The sequence below is a fragment of the Atheta coriaria genome, unplaced genomic scaffold, assembly GCF_025399875.1.
Source record: "Atheta coriaria isolate IRGN ID8LTWV9N9 unplaced genomic scaffold, Caltech_Dcor_3.1 hic_scaffold_9_pilon, whole genome shotgun sequence".
NCBI lineage: Eukaryota > Metazoa > Arthropoda > Insecta > Coleoptera > Staphylinidae > Dalotia > Dalotia coriaria.
Window position 1 is genome coordinate 7,596,647 of NW_027045451.1, and position 20,906 is coordinate 7,617,552.

General features: G+C 34.8%; 8 protein-coding genes across 8 annotated transcripts; 4 read left to right on the forward strand and 4 right to left on the reverse strand.

The window, feature by feature from the left end:
- Window positions 1-541: 541 nt before the first annotated feature.
- On the reverse strand, window positions 542-4,394 carry LOC135798640 (transmembrane protein 245). The gene is given in 10 exon segments (XM_065311527.1): window positions 542-725; window positions 1,083-1,259; window positions 1,317-1,491; window positions 1,556-1,579; window positions 1,582-1,783; window positions 1,843-2,027; window positions 2,089-2,446; window positions 2,501-3,339; window positions 3,402-3,624; window positions 3,689-4,394. Coding segments are annotated over 10 exon segments (2,778 nt in total). The 5' UTR covers window positions 4,202-4,394; the 3' UTR covers window positions 542-643.
- Window positions 4,395-4,636: 242 nt separating this feature from the next.
- Window positions 4,637-5,886, forward strand: LOC135799024 (replication termination factor 2). The gene is given in 3 exon segments (XM_065312035.1): window positions 4,637-4,814; window positions 4,881-5,049; window positions 5,052-5,886. Coding segments are annotated over 3 exon segments (909 nt in total). The 5' UTR covers window positions 4,637-4,745; the 3' UTR covers window positions 5,723-5,886.
- Window positions 5,887-6,754: 868 nt separating this feature from the next.
- Window positions 6,755-10,491, forward strand: Tmem214 (Transmembrane protein 214). Its single transcript, XM_065312602.1, has 9 exons — window positions 6,755-7,061; window positions 7,123-7,310; window positions 7,377-7,848; window positions 7,913-8,338; window positions 8,403-8,548; window positions 9,477-9,606; window positions 9,665-9,918; window positions 9,975-10,093; window positions 10,153-10,491. Exons 1-9 carry the CDS (start codon window positions 6,938-6,940, stop codon window positions 10,271-10,273), a joined length of 1,980 nt encoding a protein of 659 aa, XP_065168674.1. The 5' UTR covers window positions 6,755-6,937; the 3' UTR covers window positions 10,274-10,491.
- LOC135799489 (deoxyribonuclease TATDN1) lies at window positions 10,153-11,891 on the reverse strand. The gene is made up of 6 exons (XM_065312608.1): window positions 11,758-11,891; window positions 11,515-11,694; window positions 11,252-11,444; window positions 10,995-11,192; window positions 10,702-10,911; window positions 10,153-10,630 (listed from the first exon to the last, which is right to left on the reverse strand). The coding sequence occupies exons 1-6, from the start codon at window positions 11,780-11,782 to the stop codon at window positions 10,531-10,533; spliced, it is 906 nt and encodes a 301-aa protein (XP_065168680.1). The 5' UTR covers window positions 11,783-11,891; the 3' UTR covers window positions 10,153-10,530.
- A 399-nt stretch (window positions 11,892-12,290) lies between these two features.
- LOC135799487 (glycosaminoglycan xylosylkinase homolog) lies at window positions 12,291-14,041 on the forward strand. Its single transcript, XM_065312606.1, has 3 exons — window positions 12,291-13,097; window positions 13,152-13,774; window positions 13,832-14,041. Exons 1-3 carry the CDS (start codon window positions 12,678-12,680, stop codon window positions 14,016-14,018), a joined length of 1,230 nt encoding a protein of 409 aa, XP_065168678.1. The 5' UTR covers window positions 12,291-12,677; the 3' UTR covers window positions 14,019-14,041.
- Window positions 14,010-15,715, reverse strand: LOC135799490 (facilitated trehalose transporter Tret1-like). Its single transcript, XM_065312609.1, is given in 4 exon segments — window positions 14,010-14,786; window positions 14,788-15,296; window positions 15,351-15,486; window positions 15,539-15,715. Coding segments are annotated over 4 exon segments (1,476 nt in total). The 5' UTR covers window positions 15,638-15,715; the 3' UTR covers window positions 14,010-14,054.
- Window positions 15,716-15,854: 139 nt separating this feature from the next.
- On the reverse strand, window positions 15,855-17,987 carry LOC135799486 (facilitated trehalose transporter Tret1-like). The gene is made up of 3 exons (XM_065312605.1): window positions 17,547-17,987; window positions 17,333-17,474; window positions 15,855-17,248 (listed from the first exon to the last, which is right to left on the reverse strand). The coding sequence occupies exons 1-3, from the start codon at window positions 17,667-17,669 to the stop codon at window positions 16,074-16,076; spliced, it is 1,440 nt and encodes a 479-aa protein (XP_065168677.1). The 5' UTR covers window positions 17,670-17,987; the 3' UTR covers window positions 15,855-16,073.
- A 307-nt stretch (window positions 17,988-18,294) lies between these two features.
- On the forward strand, window positions 18,295-20,656 carry Erk7 (Extracellularly regulated kinase 7). Its single transcript, XM_065312604.1, has 3 exons — window positions 18,295-19,033; window positions 19,094-19,578; window positions 19,640-20,656. The coding sequence occupies exons 1-3, from the start codon at window positions 18,780-18,782 to the stop codon at window positions 20,371-20,373; spliced, it is 1,473 nt and encodes a 490-aa protein (XP_065168676.1). The 5' UTR covers window positions 18,295-18,779; the 3' UTR covers window positions 20,374-20,656.
- Window positions 20,657-20,906: the final 250 nt, after the last annotated feature.

Sequence of the window (20,906 nt, forward strand, 5' to 3'; positions counted from 1 at the left end):
TGAAGATATGCTCGAAACTAAAACAGTGTGTTATATTTACGACAAATTTCCAATTTCTGTTTTGAAATCATCCGGAGAACCTTATAAAATACGTCTAGCCGATACACTTCACGTTAGTTTGATCTCAAATTGGGCAACAGATCCCATGCCTGGTTCTTGTGTAAATACAGATATCTTGTACAACAAATACATTTCTGTCTCTTATAAAATGAGCGCGACTGATATGATTGATGTTAAATTATTAAAGGAATATTATCAGATTACAAACATTGCAATGAGCGTCACATTACGGTCGCCATATTATAAACCGTTGCAGTATGGAGTTGATGAAATATTGGAACATGGTCTTCTGGAGTATTTAATAACATCGGCTAATGATTTAGATTTATACAATCTGAAATCTTTTAATCAAAATAGATGGACACTTAGCAAGAATAAAGCTTCACCATTGGTTCTTCAGAAACTACAAGGGGCATTTAATTTACTAGGAATTGGACTGTGTTCTGCTTTAATTGTGTTTTTAGTTGAAAATGCTTGTAAATTGTTTAGATCAGAGAAAAAAATATTTAATTAAAAATCATTCCTAATTTTATTATAAATTAAATTATTAAAGCTTTAACAATTGCATCAATTGAAATAGCTGTCACTTCTTTAATTTGCTGTACCATCGCTGTGGGTATCTGCCGCCTTTTTTCGGAAACATGTCATTTTCAAAAATGAAACACCTAGTAATAAAAAATCATTAGGATGATTCAGGTGTGAAGGGTGTAATGATCAATGACACATTAGAAATGTACTGTGCGTAACTATTTATTAGAAACATGTATTAGAATTCTTTTCAATAAAATACAAAAATAAAAAAAAATAAAAATAACTTAACAATAGCTACTAAAATAAATCAACCAACAATGTATTATTGCAAATGCTTCAGGAATGTTAGTTAGTATGGTAACTGTGCAGGCGTTATTTGCAGGACAAGTAAGCAGATCAGACATTCAGTCGAAGTCTGGAATAAATCGGAGGTAAACGTTACACACAAGCGTTAGTATAAGAACGGGCGATTGGTGGTTAATGGAAGCTACCTAGAGAGCTGTTGCAGATTAATGGCTTCCTCGGACGGGGTCTCTTTGAAGAGCGTCGTGGATAAATCAATCGCCACATACAAACCGCAGAGTACTAATGGACCTATTATGGCACCTTCTAAGCCAAGGCAGAATATTCCACCGGCAATCGCTAGGCCAGTTAAATATGGGTGTCCCCTGCGTCAGTTTTAAATATTAATCTATTAAAGAAAAATTTAAAACTTGTTATAAATACCCTTCATTTCTGCATAAATAGTTGCATCAACTACAGACATGGGTAAAAATTGAACAGCTGCAAAGAGAATAGCATAAAATCCTTTATCTTGTGCTAGCCACAAATCAAAGATAGCGGGTATACAAGCCCAATAAGATCCCAAGAATGGGGCAGCACCTAGAATAGCTGCGATAGCTGTAAAAACAAATAAAAACATAAAAGCAATATGGCTTAAGTAGATTTTAGTATATATGCTTACCTGACGGTAAGTAAACAATTTTACACCAAATAAATTGTGAATAAACCATGTCCACAAGCCATAGAAGGTAGCCATTTTAAAAGAGGCAGCGAACACGCCATTAATCGCGTCACCCAAAGCTAATCCAAAACGACTTCCATTAGTTGAAAACTGAGTCATTATTTCAACCGGTTTATATAGTGCTCCGCTAGAACTTAACAGATAGAACAACGTAGTTAAGAAAATCACCTGGAAATACGTTAATCAAATTTTCAATGTCTTTCAATAAATTATTTGTAATTACAAACCGTGTTTAGGATAAAGTTTAAAACCGCTGTGCCTCCACCTAACAACACTGAAACAAACGCACTAAAACTACCCAGAAGTAAACTAATATTCCCCTTCACAATAGACCACACCGAATCCAGCAGCGATAATAATGTGCCAACATTCTGATTGATAAAAGACATGATACCAGATAAATTCAACATTTCTGTAAGTAAAACATACAGAATTTTAAAACGGCATATTTTACTTTTTTTATATAATGTTACCTGGGGATTTCTGCAAGTCATCAATAAAAGTATTCCATGAGTCCTCAATTGCATCTTGAGTAACTTTAGGCCCATGTTCAGCATTGTCCGAAGACATCCAGGTTTGGTAAATACGATCAAACAATTCCAATACTTGATTTTCCAATTTTGCTGATTTAGTAGGATCTACATCGCTCATAACACTCTTCACAGCTTTCGATATACCTTCACGGCCGTACTGATAGGCATTATCCAAGAGTGAATCGATTGTGCTCTCAAACGTTGGAGGTAGTAATTGTCGAAGCTCAGGATTGTGCACAACAGTTTGATTTATGACGTTACTGGACATTTGTACTAACATTATAGCTTCAGCGTACACCTATAGACAACAGTATTATTTATATCTAAAGAATTTGATTTAGTTTACTAATACCTGAATAAATATAAAAATGGACGCACAAATGGCGAATATAATTAATCCAAATATCACCATGCAGCTAGCAACAGTATCAATACTCTCTTTGACACTTTGTTTAAGCCATTCATTCATCCTCGAAACCAACTTGTACAAGCCGCGTATTGGCACTGGTACAATTGCATCATGTCGTTCAGACAACCAACTTGTGACATTGTCACACACCAAGTTTAATTTCTGATTTACCCAACCCCAAATGCCTAGATAATGGCCGATGTGTTTGGCAGTAAAGATCAAAACGGGCACAAGTAAAATCGGTACAAACATCAAGTTACGCCAAAAGAAAATAATCCCACAACCCCATAACAATGCATAGATATAAAACTCGCTTCCATAATCGTCGTTGTTCAATTTTAAATTACGACTTGAGTCACGACGCCATGTTAGAATGCCGGTTTTGTTTTTAAAGAGAAGCCCGCCAACGGTAGGTTGTGATAGTGAGCGGCGGACTTTGGGCATGTGATCGCTAGGTGCCTGTTTGATTATGTGAACTTTACCCTTATCTGTGATGAGCAGACTGGCATTCCGCTGGACTTTCGGTTTATCATCAAACAGTTCCAGGGTCCATGGATTGCGTCGTTCTTCTTTTGGCACTTCAGTGGAGGTTTCAGAATGCGACTTTTTCTCTGCTTTCAGGCTATTATCAGTGTTTTCCTCTTCAGATGTGAGTTCTTCAGGTGGAACAGATGCATCTGTTTCCGGATGTTTTGTACTACCGTTTGTTGTTGTATCCTGAAGCAATTCAGAACGTTCCTTGCCTTGTAAAGCAAACTTTAATGATTCTGCTAGTGTATAGCCTATAAATATTTAATGAAAATAAATTTACGTAATATACATGATTATTTAATAAAAATGTTACCTTTTAGGCCTTGTTGAATATCAATAACTTCAGAGATGAATCCACCCAACAAAATAATTTGCAACACAAGAAAAATCGGTATTTGTAATGAACCAAATAATTTAGCAATCAGACATGACAAAAGTAGCCACATCATCATGGAAGCATAATGAAACATTCTATTATTGTTAGGATTCCACTTAAATACCATCAATGTAACATATCCAAGTAGTAAAGCACATACCTAATACCAAATAATTTTTCTATATCAATTATTTCTTTAAATTTAAAGCATATTATCAACTTACAAGTGATGCTGACACATTATCAATCAGAAACTGAATAATACAGTGGAGACAGGCCCAAGAACTGCATACTATATTAATAAATATCTTTGGTATGTAAAAGTAGAACACCTGCAGGCCCATGAATCCCAAAACTCCACATGTGATGTACTTCCAGTGCTTTTCCAACATGTTGCCAATTCCTTCAGAAAAATCATCAGAGATTTTAATTGGTATCAGAAACACCCCAATAAAAATAGGGGTGTGAGATTCTTCTAAGTGGTCAAACCATTGCCGAAATTTTTGTGCCAGAGAATATTTGAATGGGTGCAGCACTGAACCCACCAGCAGTGCCCACATTAAAGGTTTGAAGAATGGTTCTAGAATTAAGTATAGTGCCCATAATGCTGCACAGCAGACAAATAGAAGAAATAGAGCTAGAGCGTTGTAGACGGCGTGTTTTACGGGTTTGTCATGGCCCTGGGGAAGGCCTCCAATGATGTTAAATATGTTCTCAAGTGGTGATCGATGGTCCATGTTTTCACCGTAAATTCACCGCTTTTTATTTAACACTGGGCGCTCTACTTTGGTATTTTACTTCGGCGTGAGTTTAAAACTTGAATCATCGTTTAAAAATAGACTGACAATTAATAAACATATTGATAACTGAAGTTATGTGAATGAAGTTTATTTGTTGTGACACTCAACCCCACTAGGCCAAAAACAAACCTAGAAAAGGTGATGCAATGTTGGCGCGTTTCCTAGTGCATTTTAAAAATTAATGCAATTTGAATTTCCTCTACAAAATCAGAAGAAAAAGTGGATAAAGTTGACAACCAGGTAATTTAAACTTATATTTACATAACATTTCAAAGCTTACTCAGCGAAATAACATGCGTAGATAGAATGTTTAAAAGAGGAGGGAGTAAATCGGACTCATTCGAGAACATTCGCAAAATCCCGCATGTCAAAATCAGATGTTTTGGTGTTTGCCATTTGTATCCGTTTGCGTTAGCCAGGTGCTACTGTTTTTCAGAACATTGATTACTAACAACGTTAACAACAAATTTATTTAAGTACAATGGGTTGTGATGGTGGAACTATTCCTAGAAGGGACGAATTAGTTCGCGTAAAGAAGAAGCCTGAAACTGTAAGTTTAAAGAACGTCATACTCAGTAAAATTGGTTATAATTGTTATTTATATTATTTCTTATAGAAAGACAAGGATTCCGCTCTTGCATTCCAATGGCGTTGTTGTGCAATAACACAGCAAACACTTCAAGAACCGATTGTCGTCGATGGCTTAGGCCGCCTCTACAGCAAAGTCTCCCTTATTGAAGCCCTCCTCAACAAAGAAACAATGCCTGAATCAGCAAAACATATAAAAACTTAAAGGATGTTAAAAATTTGAATCTTACACCAAATCCAGTACATAATACTGCTGACAAGAAAGGTGGTGCAACTGAAACAAGCAGTGCACCATACATTTGCCCTGTAATTGGGCTGGAAATGTCTGGAAAGTTCAGATTTGTTGCTATTTGGAGTTGTGGATGCGTGTTTTCCGAGCGTGCATTAAAGGAAGTACCAACTATAACCTGTCACAAATGCCAGAAAGCATTTACAACTGACGATGTTGTCATTATTAATGGAAATGAAGAGGATGTGATAGTGATGAAGACTAGGATGGAATTAAGGCAAGCACAGAATAAGAAGAATAAGAAAAAGATTAAAACTGAACCTGTAGAAGAAACTATAACTTCAAATACTACTACAACTACCTCTGTTGAAACAAAGAGTGAGGTTGTATTAAGAAACAAGGCTGTTGCTAGTGGCAGCAATGATAAAAATGTAAAAGTGCAGCCATTGTTGCCGTCTAAGCGACTGGGTGCGTTGGTTTCTAAGGTAAATGACGAGAAAGCTAAAAAGGCGAAGATGGATTACAGCGTCGCAAAAGATCCAAACGCGTCAGATGTTTATAAATCATTATTTACCACTCACAAATCTGAACAGGAACAAGGCAGAGCTCATTGGATAACATATAATCCATTTTATAATTAAAATAAGCTATTAACATTTATGTTTAGTTAGAACTATACAAACAACAGAAGCACAAATTTAAGTAGTGTGATTTTGTAGTTTTTAAATAAGACTTATATTCCTTGATACCGAAAAACCTTTGTAACATGACCTTTCAATGTGTACAAATAAACAAATCCAATAAACATGTGAGACAAGCTTTCTATAACTATAAATTCACACCACTTAAATACCTACACAAAATTTATTTTTTAGATAAAAGGAAAATTTATCTTTATCATAAAATACGTAATTCATAGTATTGTACTTATTCAAAATTGTACGTGAATTGAATTTCATTTGTTTCGAGCGAATACTCGAACAATTTTAAACAAATGTAAAGAAAATGTTCAGTTGCCGATTATACAAAGCATGTCAAATATAATATAATTTGTAACAAAACATGGTATGTATTTAAAAATGGAAATAAATATGTCAATTGATATTCTGATTATGTGAACACAGTACAAACCAAATGTAATCATTAAAATTTATGATTGATGAACTTGAGGAATTTTTAAAATAATTGTTTAATTGGTATCAATACTTTGCAAATATTACCTTTTCTGCTTCTAGAATAACATAGTAATAATAATAATAACATAATTATAATAAGAATAATGGTACTATGAATGAATTTTTAAACTAAAAGATTATCTTATTTGAGGTAAACGGCCAGTTTTTGATAAGTTTTAAACTGAATTAAATGCATGAAATTAAATTAAACATCGTTAAAATAATGTGAATAAGTAATTAAACAAAACAATGAATCATAAATATTTAGTTTGTGTGAATTATAATAGCTGTAAGCACAAGAAATATTTGAAAGTAATTCGCCGAAATTAAAAAAATGCTTTCAAGCTTCACTAAAATTACAACTTTACGCTGCTCTGATTCGGCCACACGGCGTCGATGCATTTTAAAACGTGGCGCTTTCTTGTCACTCACTCACCGGCGCGATCACACTATTGAAATTCCCGGAGAGCAACAGAGAAAGTTGGGTGCTCAGTTGGTGACTTGGCCGTTTGCTTTCCGCACTTTCCGATACAACCCAGCGTAGTTCATTTGGAAACTCAACGTGACAGCGTTGACGTAGTTGTGGTTAAATTAAAAGTCGGCTTTTCGTAAACTTTTAGTTAAAACTTACGTTTATTTATTAATATTGCTTAAATTTCGTATAAATTGTTCATTGCTACAATGTCTGGTCAATGGGAAGTTGTCGGCAAGAAGAAGGAGAAAAATGGGAAAAACAACAAGCAAGCTGCTATCAAAGAGCAGCAACAGCAAAAACTCATTAATGGTGTTACAGTTGAAGAAGTTTGTAAGTACAAATAAGCACAAACCTTCATCTATACTATATTTTTTACATCTAAAATTTGTAGTGCCAATGTCTCAATTGAAGAACTTGTATGGTGTGAAAAACAAAGAGAACCATAAGCCAACTCAGGAGAAAAATGCAAAGAAAGAGGCAAATGGTAAAGAAAAACCAGTTCAAAAACAAGCCACCAAGAAGCCTCAGGTGGACAATAAAGTTAATCAATTCAAATCCATTGATAATGCCTTTCATTCTGTAAGTTATTCTTTTCTACATGAATTACTAACTGAACTGTTTATTAAATTAAATTATATTTTGCAGATTAAAGTAGAAGAACTGAGTGCAGTTTATGACAAAAACAAAGTTGTTTATCCATCTACACCAATTGTGTGGCTAAGAGAACTAGCACAATTTCTTAATACAAATATTGTAGTGGATACTCCAGATGTAACATTTTCTAGCAAACCAGATTATTATCCATTATGTGCAATGCCAACAGCCCAGTGTGCAATCCTAGAAAAGGGATTGAAACAAGCTGGTGCTGAAAACTGTGCTCTCTTTTATGATATTTGCCTCACAAGTATGGCCAATGACATGAATAAAAATCTTGCAGCAATTGGTCATAAGGTTTTTATACAATTATTATCTCAGCAGTATCCAAAGTTAGCTGGTGGCAATGTTGCAAAATATGTGACATTAAGGAACTCATATCAGAATAGGCCGAATATTGGCATGTCTATTCTATGGGCTCTAGGACAAGGTGGCCTTAAAGATTTGAATGTTGGTTTAAAAGGTATGTTAAGCTAAAACGACAACTAATTATTGAATTTTTATTAAACACATTTTACCATTTTTAGTTTTCAAAGAAATCATGTATCCATTATTAGATATGAAAAATTATACGCGTGATGTACTAAAGTATTTAATAACACTATTGAAGAAACACTCTACGTCTTCCACATCGGCGTTGACTATTGACCAATATTTGTTTCTGGTCGATTTGATATACGCAAATAAAAAGAACATGACATCGGATCTGAGCAAAGAGTTAACTGACTTGATGCCGATTTGCAATGAATTGCTGATGGCCGGCAACGGGCCGTTTGTTAGTTACGTGGAACCGCTTCTGCGTAAACTAGGCCAGACGGCCAATAAAGCCTGCAAAAATTATTTAAGTTCTGTGCTAGCGAAATGCATGCAAAAAGAGGCGCCTTGTCTTAAAATATGGGAAAATCTCTACGTTAAGAATCTATCTGCGAGTGCATCTCTTCTTATTTACATCGGTAATATTCAACTTAATTTATAACTTTCTAATGTAACGCGACAAAAAATATGTGTACATTCCAGAGCAACATTGGCGAAGCATATCTAACAAAATTAATGTCAAAGTTCTCAAAGAATTGTTAAAAACATTCACGGGGATTAACGAAGACCTTGAGAAAACGCCGAAAAAGAATATTGATGGCTTAGCGGAATGCATTAATGGAATTAAGGTGAGTTTATTTTATTATTTGCTAATTTTATGGTTTGCGATGATTCCTAATTTCTAACGGATGTGTCAAGTTATAAAACGGATTTACGCGAGGATTTCCGATGATTCTTTTTATCGATTTGAACGACCTGACAAAGAACCGGTTTGGAATGTAAAGACTAATGCACACGATCAATATTAAAATATTTTATCAAACTAAAAATAACTAATTTCTTATCAGCAGATTGTTTGAGGCACGGTTCTATTTAAATATTTAATGTTATGTTGCTCATAGTCGTTGTTTTTTAGTAATAATATTAGATTTACTGGGTGTGTTGAGTGATGTTAGTGTACATCCGCCTTTAGAATGTAGTTGCGTTTGTTTAGTGGGGATGTGTTAAAGTAGACCGCAAGACCTTTGCACCGAAGAAGTTAATTATTTGATGATGCACAATCATGGCATACGTTTAAAATATTGGAGTGATACGTGTTGATTTCGCGTCGTCGTCAGAAAATTTGCATAGACATTCGTGTGTGAGTGCGCTGTGTGCACAGGGGTATCAAACAGTTATCGGTCATGCGCGCTTGAGTACGTAGCGTAACCACCGACTGCACTAACCGATCACTAACTAATTCGGTGTCTATTCATGGGGTTGTCGGCGTTTTAACGGTCGAAATTCACGACCAATTCGTGTGAGTTGAGTGAAAACGTGGCGCATCCTGATTGCAAGTTGGTCAAAATTCAGTTCCACGTATCTTCCACTCGCGCAAATAACATTTGAACTTCAGCTAGCGAGCTCAACACGCAACGACATTGCTTGATAAGATAATATTCAAGTAAGCTGCGAATTACGTTGATTTGACATTTGCATTTAGTCGTCGTCCAATTAACAGTCGCTTGTTCGTTTACAAGTTTTTACCGGCATTTAAAGTTTTATTTTTATGTTTAGCGGCTGAACAATAAAATGGCCGGCGGCAAGAAAAAAGGAAGATCAAGCTGTAGATTCTTCTCTTATACAGCATTGCTTCTGATTGGTACATTTATTTTTATTGATGTGAAGCAAAATGGTGGCTGGAGCAGTAAGTTACCTTTATAATTTTCTAATAATTAGAAATTAAACTATATGCTTATTTGTAGACTCTTGTACATCTAAAGCTTTGAACAGAACTGGTGTATATGATTACACACACAAAGCTTACGATTGTGCATCAGAGTGTACACATTGGGTTCACAACCACATTGAGGAGACATTCCCTGGGATCACTGAAAGTACCATTAAGCATACTACTCCTTATGTTGAGTTAGGGCGTGATCTTGGTATTATTGGTATGAATGTTTTTAACAATGCAAAGGAAGCAGCTGCATCAAGATTGCCAATTGTGGTGGACACTGTAAGTTAATACTAATTGCAATGATGTGTTATTATGATTAAATATTTTGAATCTAGATTGAGTCTTATGCTCCTGGTTTGATTGGGAAAACTCAAGAAGTTGCTAAAACTGCATGGGCTACTTCAGTAACTTATTTTGAGAATGGCAGAGAATATCTTCTGACTAAAGTTTTTGTGTAAGTATATAAACTTTTTCTCTTGATATTCAAGATTTAATTTTTTAATTTTATTATAGTGGTAAGCTTGCACCTGAGGAAATCCTGAAAACTATCACCGCCACCGTGCAACTGGGCACCGAGAAAGCACAGGAATATTATAGCTGGCTCTATAACAAAATCATGACTGCTATCAAGTGATTTAAAACTAAGGTTTAGGTAGCATTTACATACTATTATATACATAAATATTTTATACTTCTTTCGTCTGTGACTTCACTTATTTGTAATAATATCATATGCGCCTGATTCGTTGAATTATGTGTTATCAATTGTTTTTATCTTCGTCGATCATTCCAACGCCATTTATTTGTGTACGAAAGTATTTGTTGTTACAATAGAATTATTTTATACTGGGACCGATATTAATTTTAATCTCGTTGTACCAATATTGATTATCACGCAGAGAAGAATAAATCTTGGGTGTTTCTATGAATCTGCGCTGCGAGCTCGTCGGGGTTTTGATTTTTCACTGCGGCTATCACGTCGAGTACATGGCTGGAGATAATATTGATGATTATTGTTTCGAATGTATATGTGTATTATTGAAAAACATGAAATAGGTTTACCTTATGTTAGCTGGTTCATTTCTGCCTTTCACCATTGAGGTAGAATTCCATTTTTCTTTTTTAACGCTTTCGTGAAAGCTACTTTTTGAAATGAGGGAATATCCTGCATGACTTGGTCTTATCTCACACCATGGACAATCAGTTTCTATTAAGAGCTTCTCAACAGGAAGTAATTTAACTGTTTCTAGATTTTCTTTAGTTTTTAGTGAACTGTAAATAGAATAAGAGTAGAAAAATGTAAATATGCTAAGAATGTATATTTGCATATTTGCATTTTTCTCAGATATTATTACCAGCCATTAATGCCAATATAGTATCCCAAGTCAATAAACTTGTCAGCTTCCTCTTTGGTGCCATCAAATGAATGCACGACACCTTTCAAACCCGAATATTTCTGGAGAATCGTAATTAAATCTTCAGCCGCGTTTCGACAGTGTAAAAACAAAGGCAGTTTAGTTTCATCTCCAAGTTTCAACTGCATTTCAAAATATCTATGGGATTCTTAATTAATACTCCTAGTTCAATTAAGGAAATAAATATATGTACCTACTTTTTTTGAACATCAATGGGGCAAAACTGTACTCTGTCATAATCTAAACCACATTCTCCCACAGCAACTATTTTACCAATGTTGCTTTTAATTAAATTCCTCAACTTGTCCAAATAGTTCTCAGGAGTCTCACCTTCTGCCTCAAACTCTAAACATCTTGTTGGATGACAACCTGCTGTGCTAAATAAACTATCTTTTTTAAATTTAAAATATATTAATAACTCAATTTCCTTGATTATATTGTTATATTTAATTTCTGTTACCATTAGTGGTTGACATCTCCAAAGCTTTCCTACTTTCTTCATAATTGCCTCCTGTTATTATAAGTTTATCTAAACCAGCATCAAAACTACGTGTTAAGACAGCTGCTAAATCTTCTTCATGTTTCTTGCTACCATTATAAATACCAGTGTACATTAAATCTGTAAGATTTGCTCCAATATCTGAAAGTTATTAAGACATTTTTAAGATCAGTAAAATAACTAATGTGTACATTTTATTATTACCTATATATTTCCTTTTTGATACCATCTTGTTTAGTAAATTATTAACAAGTTTCAACGTATTGACGTGTTTCACAAAATAAGTTTGTGAACTGTATTTGTGAAGTAAACTCCAGTAACTCGTCTAGATTGTTAACCTATAAAACATTTACTTATTACATATTGTAAGAGGAAAGGAAGTTATTTTTTATTAAGACCTATTTACTAAATAGTATTTAGTACTATCTCTTAGTCTCATATTAATTGAAAATTCTTATTTTATTATATGAAACAATTATTTTTACAATTTTAGTAATAAAGTTTATAAAACTTTGATAAATGTTGAATACAATTAAACCTTTGTTTACAAATAAAACTTTCTAGATATTTGTAAAATTATTTTTTTTAAATGATTGCTTAATTATTAATCCCTAAATATGTTTTAAAATTTGTACATAAGTTTAGAAGCTGTCACATAACATGTAGCACCTATTAATAAATATTCCTAGGGAGAGCAAATGCTTCTGAAAGTCCTGGTACACAATGTCAGCCTATTTATACATATACATATTCAATATATTTGATGCGAATCGAAATTAAAAGTTTTCCCGGTGTAAAAGATGTAGATCAAGGTTACCAAAAACAGACGAAGATGACGGCCAAACGGCGAGCATCCAGGTTCTCAGTTATGCAACCTGTACAACGCTTTATTTGTGTTCACCTCTATAACCAAGTCAGTCAAGATGAGGGAAGATTGTTTTCAATGTTTTTAACATTTTTAGTATCAATTCCATGTTAAATGTTTGTTGTTTTTGGTTGTTACGTTGCAAGTGTTTAAAAGTTGTGTTCAGAATTTTAAATAGCTTTAAAAGTGCTTGTTTAATATGAGCAGTTGGAAAATATTCTGTGATTTATTAATAATGCAATGAAAATAATGGGATAATATGAAAATCATGGTGAAAAAGTGCAGATTCTTCTTCTTTATTCTATCACTTCTATCAGTGATTACCATATCATTGCATTACTATTTAAGTAATTTGGCAAAATCTGCAGTGGTTACCAGTTCAGCCCAATCAAAGTATGAGGAGATTATTTTACAGCATTTATCAGAACTGGGGCCTGAATATTATAAGCGAAAGTCAAAGAAAGTATTTTTTAATAACAGTTTCTTTGATGTGGTGCATTTTGATGGTACTCATGATTTAAAGCATATTTGGAATTATGCTAATAGTGCAATTGCTAAGTCAAGGTTGTATAAAAGAGATAATTTATCACTAATCATTCATGCTATGAAGACAGCTAAAATAACCAAAGCTGACTATTATACTAAGGGAACACAATTTAAGTTAAATCTAACTTTAGAGGTATGTGTATATATATTATTACAAACATTAAATTCAACTTAAAATACGTTTTAGGGTGATCAGAGTGTGGTTTTTAAACCAAGATGGTATAAATTAGATAGAATATTTAATGGTGCTGTTTACTCTGGGCGCGATCGTTTCCAAGCTGAGATATTATCGTTTTATCTCTCCGCCTTATTGGACAAGCCCATGGTGCCCATTTCCGTAGAACGCACAATTCTCTTCGACGAAATCCTCCAGGTTGCAACGCCGATTGTACACCAAACTACCGTGCAGAAAAACAGTACACTATGTTTGTACGGACATTGCTTGTACTGCGTAAAGAACGATCCAATTTGTCCAGAGAATGGCAAACTTCAAGGTGCTGTGATATTCAATATGAATGATATTCAATTAAAACGCTACGCATCTCCGTGGAAGCGGGTGTATAATAAAAACCAGAAAGCTAAGTGGGAACAGGATGACAATTACTGTGAAAGTGTGAAGAAAAAGGTAACTAAACGTTTGTTACATGAAATGGTAGACATCGCCATCTTTGATTTCCTCTTGCAAAATGGCGATAGACATACGTACGAGTTGTATCACCAAGAAATTGTGTGGCTCGATAATGGAAAAGGACTGGGTAATCCATACACGCATCACATTGACATTTTAGCTCCATTATATCAGTGCTGCAGGTTAGTACGTTAGTTAAATACATTTTCAAGTTAATAAAAATTATTTTTTGTGTTTAGTTACAGACCTGATTTAATTAACCGACTGAAAGAACTGTCTGGTGGTGCATTAACTGAAAATTTAAAGAAAATTTTAGAATTACGACAGCTTATAACTGAAGAGCATTTTAACGCGCTGGAAAATCGTCTTTTGCTCATTTTTGCCACACTTGAATACTGTAAATATAAAACAAAAATAAAACATTGACAAAGTATATTTCTTACAAAACAGGTATGAACTTTATTATTGTTTGATTGCATTAGCATTATCACAGCTTTGGTAAATTTTTGACGATCTTGGTTTGAAATAGTCTTGGATTTCTTGTAAACTGCGATTCTTTGTTTCTGGCAGCACGAAATATAATCCTACTGTTCCTAAGATTACTAACACTCCATAAAGTGCAAATGTCCCGTGTGTTCCTAGTACATCGAATAAAAATGGACTTGTTTTTACCACGACAAAAAATGCGATGAAATTAACAGCGCATGCAGTTCCACCTCCGATGCCTTTTGTTGTAGATGGTAAAATCTCTCCACACACTGTCCACGGCAATGGAACAAGACCAATTGATATAAATAAAATGTAAGTCATCAGAAAGACAAGAGGCACTGTTGTAAACACTTTGTTGTCGGGATACGTTTGTCCCATGTACACAAATCCACTCAACGCGAACAAGGACAGAACACAGCCGATGGAACTTGTAAAAAGTAATTCTCTCACTCGGTACCGCTTGGTCAAAACACTTGCGACGATCGACATCACTACACGTGCAACATCCACAATCATCATGGCGGCGTATCTATCTAGTGATGGCACCGTGATTTGCATCAGTTGTACCGAATAAAAAGTAACTACATTGGTGCCGGTCACTTGAGTGGTAACAAAAAACAAAAACAGGATCATCAGTGGATGGTAAAATTCTTGTTTTTTGCATTCAGCGAGTGTTTCGGATAGTGACTTTTTGGGTCCAGCGGATTTTTCCATCATTTGATTGAATTCTTTTTGTTCTACATCGCTGTGACCACGGAAACCATTCGAATGATTTACGCGCTTCTTCTACTTTATTGCAGTTGAGGTACCAGACGTGGGTTTCTGGTAAATATATAAGTAATGCTATTACGATGAATGGTAACACCATTGTCACCAAAGCAGTGGTTTGCCAGGTGAGGTAAGTGCCCAAGAAATGAACTACTAAAACGCCGCCAGCTATACCGAGTGCTACAAGCGACAAAGCCACTCCACGATATTTTGTTGAGCAAATTTCAGCCAAGTATGCCGTTGAAGACATTCCTGACAATCCCACGTAGAGTCCGCATATTACACGACCGATGAGAAGTGTTTCTAAGGATTTACTGAAGTAAATGATGCCCCAACCAATAATGGCGAGGAATGCACAAGCGATGTTGCTTCGTTTTCTTCCATATTTATCCATTGTCCATGTGCTGAAGATGCAACCGATAGACATTTGCAACGGCGCCATTGCGGCTAAAATTAACATAGAAGTCAATATAAACCAAGTTCTTGTATTATATTCATTACCTATCCATGATTCTTCTTCTTGTGAAAGTTTTATGATGCTGTCATCTGCTTTTAATTGTGGTAATAATATTCCCGAATAACCGGCAACCATTGATCCCAAGATGACGGCTAAAAGAATAGCGAAACAACCTAAAATCTTAAGTTAAACATAACATATAAAACTTCCAAAATAAACAAATGCCACTTACTTGTCGCCTTAAATAAATGCGTGGATTTTCCGGTGGTTCAACGTCAAGAATAACAATTTTCTTTTCATTTTCACTTAAAAATGGTTCATCAGCTTCCATTTTAATACTCTCTCACTAAACGCGCACGAGTTTTGCCAATATTGCAATGAATGCAATGTTTTTATGGTTTAATTAATCCGCCATTTGATTAATATCTACCAATCAATTGAGATAGATAGATGAGTTTCAATTGCTACATTACGAGTATAAATTGTGAGTTGTACACGAAATAAATAAAACGTGCTATATTGTTGGGTTGAAATAATCATCACATACATTCCATTTCAATCACAACAATTTTATTATGCAACATCATTCAAAGGTTGAATTTTGCAACATCGAGCGATTAAAAACGAGTTTGATATTGCGACGTCATTTTCAACTACTGGTCGAATGAGTGTTCACTTTACAACACACCATACCATACAATATGTTATCATAAATATGTACATTTTGATTACGTTATAGTTTACGTTGAAAAATATGCTAAAAAAACCTACTTGAAACTACTTTGAATTTCCTCCAAAGTTTTATTTTTAGTCTCCGGTAAAACCATGTATAATATCATAGAAAAAATAGATGTAATTGTGGCGTAAATTGTAAATGTTCCCGCGGTGCCAAACTGCGCAAATAAATCAGGACCTGTTTTTATAGCCACAAAGAATGCGATAAAATTAAGTGCAGTCGAAATCCCACCACCTACTCCTTTGTTTTGAGGTGGTAATAGTTCCCCACTTAAAGACCAAGGCAAAGGCACTATTCCAATAGACATAAACACAATATAACTAATAAAAAACGCAAGCGGTACCGTTGTAAACCACGTATTTGTTGGATACAAATCAGACAGATACACAAATGTAGCGAGGAGGAATAACGATGCTATCGTCCCCGCTGCACTCACAAAGGTTAACACACGTGTTTTATAACGACGTGTTAGTATACACGCAATTACTGACATAACGAAACGTATTCCATCAATAATTAGCATTGATGCGTATTCATTTAACGTGGGCACGGTTTTCTGCATTACGCCAACAGAATAAAACACAACCACATTGTTACCAGAAAATTGTGCCGTGACAAAAAATAAATTCATTATCATAACCGGCTTGATAAAGTCTTTTTGTGTGAAAATTTTACAACTCCACTTCTTATGCGTGCGTTTGGTTTGTTGCTCGTATTCATCTATAATTATGATTGCATCACGATCTGAGTACCACTCGAGAGCTAGCCGTGCCTCCCGAAATTTACCTTTGCTAAGCAACCACACGTGAGATTCTGGTACTGGTATCATTATGAAGAAAACAATGATTGGCCCTGCGCAAATTATAAGAGCCACTGTTCGCCAGTCGAGAAAAGTTCCTAGTAGATGTGCAACTAGAAGACCTGCAGCAATGCCTAAGGAGATTCCCGCTAAGAAAAATCCTCGATATTTTGGTGTAGAAATTTCACTGATGTAACAACTTCCGGTTGGACCAAGATATCCAACACTAAAGCCGGTTATCAGTCGACCAACCAGCAGACTGCTTATTGTTTTACTTAGGTAGATGAGTATCCAACCAATAAAGAATATGATTGTGCACAGGCGTAATGTTTTCTTGCGACCGAAATATTCCATGGACCAACCACTTATTATACAGCCGAGTGCCATTGAAAGTGGTGCCATAGAAGCTAAAAAATAAATTAATATTAAATTAAAGTGCTGCGAAATACAATAGAACACTAGCTGCCAAAATTTATTTTAATTTTACTTACCAATCCATGATTGTTGACTAGGTGTTGCCGTTGCCACTATTGTACTATTTTTGTTATCTAACTGTGGTAGTAATATGGCTGAGTAACCCGATACTGTGCCTGCTATTATGTTTAGAATGAGACATACTGAGAATCCCCACAGCTACAAATACATATTTACAGCAAAAATATTATACCTTTACTTACTTAACTAGGTATATATTTAAAAACTTACTTGTCGTAGAAAAATATTTTTGTGTTCGATGTTTACATACACGCAGTTTTCTTTATTGACAGCTGTTGTAAACGTTGTTATCTCTGTACATTTTTCTTCGGGTAACTCTTTATTAGTGCTCATTTCTATCTCACTGCTTGTTTATAAATAAACTTTACACATAGTTTTCAATAGTTTTAGATGTGATCGTAAATAAATCCAACACTCGTATGTGTAACTCGTGTGTAACTATGCGTGAATCACATGTTGAATTCAGGTTTAACTAATAACGACATTTTAATTTTAGCTTAGTTTCAACGTAAATGATTAATGTTCTTTTGAATGTTGTAATAAATAAAATATTGTTAAGTCTAAAATGAGTTTATGTTGTGAAGGTTTTAGAAATAATATAAAACTCATACTAAAATGTTTAAACTCCATGCGATTCACATACTTATCACTTGGCATGTACTTGATATCAATGAAATCATTGCTTTATTTTTGATAAGTGCTATATTTTGTATATTGAAGTTTATTTTCCTTATCTATACAACTGTCCGTTTATTCAAATATCTGTAAGATACTGTATTGAACAAACAATATTTGTGATTTGCAAATGGCGGCGTATTGGTACCCTTTCAAAGATGGCGTTAGTTAGTTCCCATTACCATTTTTCTACCCTCTATGTCCGCACCGAATACAACTCCGCTGGGAGCATTCGCCTACTCACCTGCTGGTTTCCATGACAACCCAAACAAACGTTCACTAATCGCACAGATGATGACAATATAAATGTGCATGTGACATTTATTTTATTTGATTTTTAATGATTTAACATTCATTGTGATGGGGGGTGACGGGACCAGTGCATTATTATCATTTTGGCAACCTCAATTTTAAGTTCAATCAACTCATACCATATTCGACGATTGTGCGTTGATCCTCAGACATTTCCATCGAAATCATTCGTGAAGCGCGGTTTGACTCATGCGTGTAAATGCGATAATGTCGCTTCAGTGTGGTGCTCTATTTGTTCATTAATTATTTACATCAAGACCACGGAAAATATGGATCAAGGGTGTTTTAATCAGCCACGTTGAGTGATACCCGTTGACTTTTCAGTTTACATTATTCTACATTGGTGAAGATGTTGGAAATATACTAATTTTTACAACGTTTTACGGAATCTCTAAACTTGTGTTGTATCATTAGTGCTTGTGAGAGAAGATTTGCGAACGAAATTCTTGCGCCAAAATGTCGAAGGATAAAATGTCTGAGATCGACGAACATATTTCGAAAAGATTTGATATTCACAAGAGATTAGGTAAAGGTGCTTATGGAATAGTCTGGAAGGCAGTGGATAAAAAGAGCAAAGAAATTGTAGCAGTGAAAAAAATTTTTGATGCGTTTCGGAATCAAACAGACGCTCAAAGAACATTCAGAGAAATCATGATATTACAATCCTTCAAGTCTCATCCGAATATTATTAAATTGCATAGCATTCACAGGCAAGAATTCCAACTATTTTTAACAATCAACTAATTTTATTGTAATACATTGTTTTGTAGGGCTACAAATAACCGCGACATTTATTTAGGATTTGAATATATGGAAACCGATCTGCATAATGTAATAAAACGCGGAAATGTATTAAAAGATGTGCATAAGAGATACATTATGTATCAACTACTCAAAGCCACCAAGTATATTCATTCCGGAAATGTGATACATCGTGATCAAAAACCTAGCAACATATTGTTGGACACTTTATGCCGTTGTAAAATTGCTGATTTTGGCTTGGCACGATCATTGTCTCAATGTGGAGATGGGAGTCCCGATGCAGATCCCACTTTGACTGATTACGTCGCTACTCGATGGTATCGTGCTCCTGAAATTCTCATCGCAAACCGCCATTATACGAAAGGCATCGATATGTGGAGTCTGGGTTGTATTATTGGTGAAATGATTGCTGGAAAACCAATATTTCCAGGAAGCAGTACAGTGAATCAAATTGAAAGGATAATGGCAACCATACCGTGTCCTTCAAATGAAGGTAATAACATAACCTATAGGTACTAATTTCTTTCCATACTTACTTTTTATTTGATTTACAGAAATAAATGCGGTTTGTGTATCTGGTGTTGGAATATCCATGATTAAAAACGCATGTTCTGCACCGCGTATAGCATTCCGATCTCTCCTAGGACCGGAAGTAGCTAGTGATGCTGCCGATCTCATCAACAAACTGCTGGTTTTCAATCCCAGTAAACGTCTTACTGCAGAACAGGCCATTAAACATCCTTATGTTGCAAAGTTTCGTGAGCCACATCAAGAAATCGTTATGCAATCGGATGTGGTAATTCCGTTTAATGATGATGTGCGTTTGTCGGTGGATGACTATCGTAATAAGTTGTATGAAATGATGGCATCTTCTGCCACCTCAAAACTAAAACCGTTGAGAAATACTAAGACTGTTATCAAAGTAGAGCCCGAGTTTCAGGAACCCAAATTGAGGCCCGGCATCTACAAACCTGAGAAACCTCTTAAGAGTAACAAGAGTTATGTGACACAATCAGAACCAAAACTGCGACAAGTATATCGTCCGCGAAATACTAATCCTATTAAATCGGATCCCAAACTGCCACCGCGAGAACTCAACAAAAGTTCAAATTCATGGAAACAGGACATGTCGAAAAAATGTAATAACAAAGTCGCTAATATTGATCATGGTGTTCGTCGGTTGAATAGTAACAGCAACGTGTATATGTCTTATAATAGTTATAATCCGAGTCATGGGATTATCACACAGAACGCATTGATGGAGCTGCGTGCAGCTGGATTACGATAGAGAAGTGTCGGAATTGAATTGGAATTGCTCACTGTTTGTGGATAGAATTAGATGTTAGATTTTTTAGGTCGGTTTTTGCGACAAATTTTAGAAATGTTTTATACGTCTGTGGAAGAAGTCTTTTGTATTATACAATTGTGAGTGGCTGGCTCGCAGATCACTTTACGATCACTTTCTATGACTGGCTGATGACAGTATTATGATATTACAATTGATTGAAGCAATATATTTTTGCACACACGTGTGATTAACAGTTTTTGCAAATATATCCTAAAATATTAAATTGATGGTTCTAAATCCTCCTCATACCTTCATCAATAAATATAGTTTTAAATTAGTTATTTATTACTTAAACTTAATTCAATATTGCCATTAAAATATATGAATACTCTCCTTAAAATGTTTGAAATTTATTTAACACTTAAATAGATAAGAAACATTAAAGCACAAAATGCTGTAGATTTTCTCAAACGTAACAACTTTAACTCAATTTCTTATCTACTTTAACTTCCTGCTTTAATTTTCCAATGTTT